The 6,979-nt window shown below is 33.9% G+C and overlaps 1 protein-coding gene across 1 annotated transcript; it reads right to left on the bottom strand.

Moving 5' to 3' along the window:
- Positions 1–4,557: 4,557 nt before the first annotated feature.
- Positions 4,558–6,556, bottom strand: LOC133671594 (polygalacturonase-like). Its single transcript, XM_062092386.1, has 4 exons — positions 6,057–6,556; positions 5,555–5,844; positions 5,056–5,284; positions 4,558–4,961 (listed from the first exon to the last, which is right to left on the bottom strand). Exons 1-4 carry the CDS (start codon positions 6,489–6,491, stop codon positions 4,743–4,745), a joined length of 1,173 nt encoding a protein of 390 aa, XP_061948370.1. The 5' UTR covers positions 6,492–6,556; the 3' UTR covers positions 4,558–4,742.
- Positions 6,557–6,979: the final 423 nt, after the last annotated feature.

The following is a 6,979-nucleotide window of genomic DNA, read 5'->3' as shown; positions in this document are numbered from 1 at the left end:
ACATGAATAACCTCTACAATTTAGGTGTGATTGGGAAGATTCTAAGTTTTTTATATGCTATAAGAGTCTTTCCCATGCCAGTTTTGGGTTTGTAACGGGAATGCTCACATGTCATGCACTCAATCACCTCAACATTTTCAAGGTAATACAACATGTAGAAATTTGAACATAAGTTAATTTTCTGGTATCCTAGCTTAAGGGGTTTCATCATGGACTTAGCAGTACATAAGTTCTCTTTCAACTTATTCCCTTCAGGTAAAATGTTTCTCGTCCATTCTACAATTCTATCATAATCGGCCTCACTCAACCCCTAATCTGACTTGATGGTAAACACCTATGCAACGATCGATAATTTACTGTGATTTGTGCAGCCATCCCATAATGGTTCGTTAGAATCTTTCAAAAGTTCAAAAAACCTGGTCGCGTCTGTATTAGGTTCTTCTTCTATGATTGGATCACATTGATTGTCTTTACCTTGATTCATTCTCATTGCATCTACAATCATATTCTTGTAAAGATTAATATTGTCATTTACAACTTCATGCACGTTGCTAACACTAGAAGTTGACTCGACCATCCTTTCTACCGTGCTCTCGTTGCAAACAAATAGTTCTCCGTGTGCATATCAACATGGATAATCCTCTATGAACCCTTTGTGTAGAAGATGCATCGTTACAACATCTGGTTGAAGAAACTTTTTATTTTTACACCTCCTGCATGGACACCTAATACTGCCTCTACTAATATTTCTTGGAATAGATGTTGTGAAATTAATAAAACTACGAACCCCATTACAATAATCCATCCTCCGTAATTCTTGGGGTGAATCTCGGTACATCCATGAACATTCATCCAGACTTCTATTGAACCTCTATGAAAAAATGATGACAACATGTATTAATTAATTATGTTAAGTAAATAAATGTGCAAAAATATTGGTTTAGCTCAAGATTATCCAACTTAATGTCAAACTTCTCTTAAATATTCATTATTAATTATTTACATACATAAAAATTTATACGCATTAACTTACAAATCGACAATAAAATTGATAAAAATTAAAACAAACCCTTTAAACAAGCCATTATTGATTTCTACAACTTCATGCACGTTGCTAACACTAGAAGTTGACTTGACCATCCTTTCTACCGTGCTCTCGTTGCAAACAAATAGTTCTCCGTGTGCATATCAACATGGATAATCCTCTATGAACCCTTTGTGTAGAAGATGCATCGTTACAACATCTGGTTGAAGAAACTTTTTATTTTTACACCTCCTGCATGGACACCTAATACTGCCTCTACTAATATTTCTTGGAATAGATGTTGTGAAATTAATAAAACTACGAACCCCATTACAATAATCCATCCTCCGTAATTCTTGGGGTGAATCTCGATACATCCATGAACATTCATCCAGACTTCTATTGAACCTTTATAAAAAAATGATGACAACATGTATTAATTAATTATGTTAAGTAAATAAATGTGCAAAAATATTGGTTTAGCTCAAGATTATCCAACTTAATGTCAAACTTCTCTTAAATATTCATTATTAATTATTTACATACATAAAAATTTATACGCATTAACTTACAAATCGACAATAAAATTGATAAAAATTAAAACGAACCCTTTAAACAAGCCATTATTGATTTCATTACAACATACTTAAGTCAGTAATTCGACATAAGTTTCAACAATTTACAAACAAATAAAATTTTACAAAATCTAAAATAAACAAGTACAAAATTATAAATCCATACTACATGTTTGAGTAAAAACAATAAAACAAGTAAGCACCTGAACAAAATACATACACTAAAAAACATTTGATAATAAAATTGACATTTTAAAATTGTATTAAAATTAAAAAAAGGATAGATTTACTTACTCTAAAAAAAATCAACAATAAATCAGAACGTGGATGTTAAGATTAGAAATTTTTTTGTTGAGATGAGGGGGGATGTTTGAGGGGAGGGAGTTGGTTGTTATTGTTGGGGGGGGGGGGGTTGTTTAGATGTAGGGGGAAGAAGAAGGAGAAATAGGGGAGGGGAGGGGAGGGTCGATGCCTGGTCATATATTAAATATTACCGATGAAATTACCGATGAAATTATTCCATCTGTCACTCCATCAGAAATTCTGTTGGTGTTTTTGACATGTCACTATATAGACAACCCGATTTGAATCCGACTGTAATTCTGTTGGTAAAATTGTCTACAAAAACTTACACGTCATCGCACAACTTGTTTTTGTTATTCTTTATATTTCATCTGGGATTCCCTTAGTATATACTGACAGATTGTTTCTATTGGCATATACGGATGATTTTAGAGATTGAAAAAGTTATGTCGGTAAATATCACTGTAAAATACCGACAAAAAAAAACCATCGGTAATTCCGTTTGTATTTGTTGAATTTTTGGTAGTGTATGCTCTAACGACACTTGGTCCTTGGTCCCTTTCCATCCTTCAATGAATATTGTTGGCAGTTGATGGGTGTGCAAGATAAAACACCTTATGAATGGTAGCGTTGTGTGGCATAAGATGCGCCTAGTTGCTAGAGGTTTTACTCAGCAAGAAGACATTGATTACTCTGAAACTTTCAGTCCTGTTATTAAGCAAGTGACCATCAGATTAGTCTTCTCAATTGTGGTTTCACATGATTAGAAGATCCATTAACTTGATATCCATAATGTCTTTCTCAATGGCGTCCTTGTGGAAAAGGTCTACATTAAACAACCTCCAGGTTTTGTTAACTTTGCTCTTCCCTCTCATGTGTGCCAGTTGTATAAGTCTTTATATGGTTTAAAATAGGCTCTGTGGTTATGCTACACTTGTCTAAGTGATTTTCTACTTTGTATTGTCTTTCACGCTTCTAAGGTTGACACCTCCTTAGTTATCTTGTTTGTTGTTGCTGATATCTTTTATCTTCTGATTTATGTTGATGATATTTTGCTTACGGGTAGCAACTCTACTATGCTTCACCGCCTAATATAGTTGGTGAGCTCAGAGTTCAAGCTTCATAACTTAGGTGTTGTTCATTATTTTTTTGGTATTGAGGTTCAGTCCACTGGTATGGGTCTAATGTTACGACAACATAAGTATATTCTTGACATCCTCACTCAGGTTGGTATGACTTCCTACAAACCTGTTGATGCTCCTATCTCTACCTCCAAAGTTACCATACTGCCACATTTCTTGTTTTCTGATCCCACACGGTTTTGTCAAATCATGGGTGCTCTTTAATATCTCATCTTTACGAGATCAAATATCTACTTTGTTGTTAACAGAATTTGTCAGTTTATGCATGCTCTCGTACATATTCTCATTGGACTGTCATTAAATGTATTTTGTGTTATCTTCGGGGTACGACATCCTATGGCATACATATCATTCACAGTTTCTCCTTTGCTCTACATGGCTTTATAGATGCAGATTGGGCAGATAGTATTGATGATTACAACTCTACGAGTGGTTACCTTATTTTCTTTGGTCAGACACCGATTTCATAGAAATCAAGCAAGCAACACAAAACTGCCCACTCCTCTATCGAGGTTAAGTATAAAGCCTTATCAAATGGAATAATTGAGGTTATCTGGCTTTAGTATTTATTAAGAGATCTGCAAATTCTTTCTGTCTCTACTCCTACCATTTGGTGTGATAATCTCGGTGCTACTTATTTGTTTGTGAATGCTATCTTTCATGCTCGTACTAAATATGTTGAGGTTAATTATCATTTTATGCGTGACAAAGTTGCCAAAAAAGAGATTCAGATTTATTTTATCTCTTCTCAGGATCAACTTGCAGAATTTTTTACCAATTCACTTCTTACTATTATTTTTATTATTTTTCGGTTCAAGCTTTGAGTCGATTCTCCACCCTCAGCTTGAGGGGGCATATTATAGGATGTATATATCTAGGAAATATTAATAGGTTTAATCTAGTATTGTAATCTCCACATTAACTATTGTAAATTACAATATATATATAAATAGAAAAAATTGGCTAATTAATAGATTAAGCCTTCTATTTCTCTTCAACTCCTTGCCCAGTATTATGAAATGTGTTATTTTATAAAAAATATTGTAATTTCTTTGTATAGATTTTTTCAGTATCATATGGTTTACACACAGATATAGGATTGTTACCACATTAAAGGAGAGGTAGACGGTACAACTATTTTCCCATTTGACAAAGACTAGCTTAGCTTTCACATGAGTTGAAATTAGGCAATCTCTCATACATAAAGATCTTGGATATGGAATTCAATCTCCATAGAAAGCTACTATGGTTTATGATTTTAGCTTACATAAATAAATATCATATGTTTCATAGAGATTCTTCAATTGGAAAAATAAAAATGGTTTATGATTTACTTTATTAAACTTGTGTAGCTTTTGAGTATTGTCACGAGACAATAAAATTAATAATATATTTTGATATTTGTTATTTTAAAAATATAAAAATTAACATAAAAGATATTCAGAGATAAATTTATTTTATATCTTTTGTTCTTATCTTTTTAATTAAATATATTATATCTGTCTCTAGAATCTCAATCAAAGGACAGTATGCAATATTTTGATACAAAATTCAACAGCTACAATTGAAGAACAATATTTGTATCAGTGGGATTTACTACCACACTCAATCATGTTAGCTTTAATAGCTGCTTACACATGGTGTGTTTCACTTTCACCCACTAATCCAAATAATCAAGATAACAATCAATCCTAATTACTATACACAACTCTCAGGCATAAGGACTCCACTGCTGGTTCCACCTATGTTCTTACATGATGATGTTGCTGCTGTATTCAAGTAGGTAAGTTTTATGTCTTGTAATTTGATTCCCCTGCAAGGATTACTGGGGCTGCAATGAAATGTCACTGCCTCTGGTGTTGCCGATGTTCCTTGTATGTTCCTGTATGTCACTTGACTAATCTTCACCCCAGAGCTCTATTAAATTAAACACAAAACAAATTAATTAGATTTCATCATATGAATTAAATACATTAATTAATTGGCTAATTGAGATACTGTAATTAATTACCTGACGAGGACAGCCCTGGTTATTGGGGCAATAATTTTGGTCAATGATAATGGGGTTCTCAACATTTTTCATAATCAAGTTTTGGAACACAACATTCCTCACAAATCCATTGCTGGGCCTCGCCCATGATTTTATCCTTACACCATTGTCTGACCCACTGAAGATTGAATTTGTTAAGGTTATATTTTCTACACCACCTTCGTTGAATTCCTTGCCTAGACTTCCAATGCTGTAAAAATTTAAGGTACAACAAATTAATCAGTCAATCAATCAGAACCACTTCAGTGTTGTACTGGCTAGGATTCTTAATTTGCAATTAAAACAGTTAAGACATGTTATCATATCTTTTTATGACAAAAGAATATAAATTTCAGTCGAAAACCATTATAGAAATACTGAATTTATCTCCATATCCCTGTCTCTTAAACTGAACATGTTTATATCATTTTTGAATACATTTCTTCTGTTTTAGGACACTAATGATGAAAACATAGGTTACCTGATACCATGTCCAGGGCCGCACTTAATGCTGCTCATGAGCATGTTCCTAGTGCTTGGACCGATTGATATGCAGTCATCTCCTGTCTGAAGTGTGCTGCCAGTGATTGTAACTCCGGTCGATGTTTGCACGTGAATGCCGTCGGTGTTAGGGCTTTGGTCTGGAGCAATTACCCTTACATTTCGGACCAAAACATTATTGCAACTGTTGATAACAAGGTGCATTGATTGACTGTTGATGGATGTCAAGCCGCTAATCAGGATGTCATTTGCCCAGTTGAATGTTATAGACTGCATTAACAAATTCATCCTGTTGTTAGTTAATTAATACATGAAACCACATGGACATGCCCTGCAATTTTTCTTTTTATTTGAACGTTAAGGATCTCTAGCATTGATTGAAAATATATATAATGCAACTTGTTAAATTATTAAATTGATTTTAAATTTCAAATGTATGTATGTGTATATATATATATATATATATAGATACACACACTTACCCTAGCTCCGACAGGGCAATTCTGTCCAGATTTCCGGCAAGCCCAGAAGCCAGCACCTTTAGCATCAAGGGTGCCACCAAATACAGAAACTCGATTGACTTTTATGAACAAAATCCAGTACCCTGAGTTGCCTAGAGCACGATAATCTGTAGGAGCTACAAGGGTTCCATCTATCTGAACCGTAATTTTATTCTTGCATGGACCTCTAAACACTGTTGCCTTGAGCAAATACCTTCCTTTAGGCACATAAATTGTGGATGGAGAAGCTGAGCTACATGCAGCTGACCATGCCTTAAGAAAGGGTTGCGTTGAGTCAGTTTTGCCATCAGGTTTTGCACCAAACTTGATCACATTATAGGATGCAGAAGCTGCATTTGATTGCTGAAAAATGCAGAAAAGGAAGAGCACTACATATGAAACAACAAACTTAGCCATAGAAGAGAGAAATTCTGAGCTAGCTAGCCAGGCAGTTCAGTTGGATGGTACAGAAATGGCAGTTAGGGAAAATATTTATAGGGAGGAGTGTATGGTGGTTTCGTATGATCCACTCCTCCAAATTGTAGCTAGCTAGGGATTGCTGTTGCTTGAACATTTGTCAGCTGCAAATGATTATTACTTATTAAAATTAATTAAATATGTCAATCTTGAACTTTAACAATTTGCACGTCTCCATATGTACTTGTAGTGATTATATGTACGGCCACATGCATTCTTATAAGTTACGAGTCTAGATGAAGAAAAATGAACGTATCCCATGTGATAAGTTGTTGAGCACACAAAACTGTTTGTAAATTATGATGTTCCACAAGTAATTGATAACATGATTAAATAGGTGGTTAATGGCAATATGATCATGCACTATTATGTTAACGAATGAAAGTATATATATATATATATATATATATATATATATATATATAAAG

This window comes from Populus nigra, chromosome 13, assembly GCF_951802175.1.
Source record: "Populus nigra chromosome 13, ddPopNigr1.1, whole genome shotgun sequence".
Lineage (NCBI taxonomy): Eukaryota > Viridiplantae > Streptophyta > Magnoliopsida > Malpighiales > Salicaceae > Populus > Populus nigra.
The sequence above is the reverse complement of the archived record's forward strand: the minus strand, read 5'-3'. Positions and strand labels throughout refer to the sequence as shown.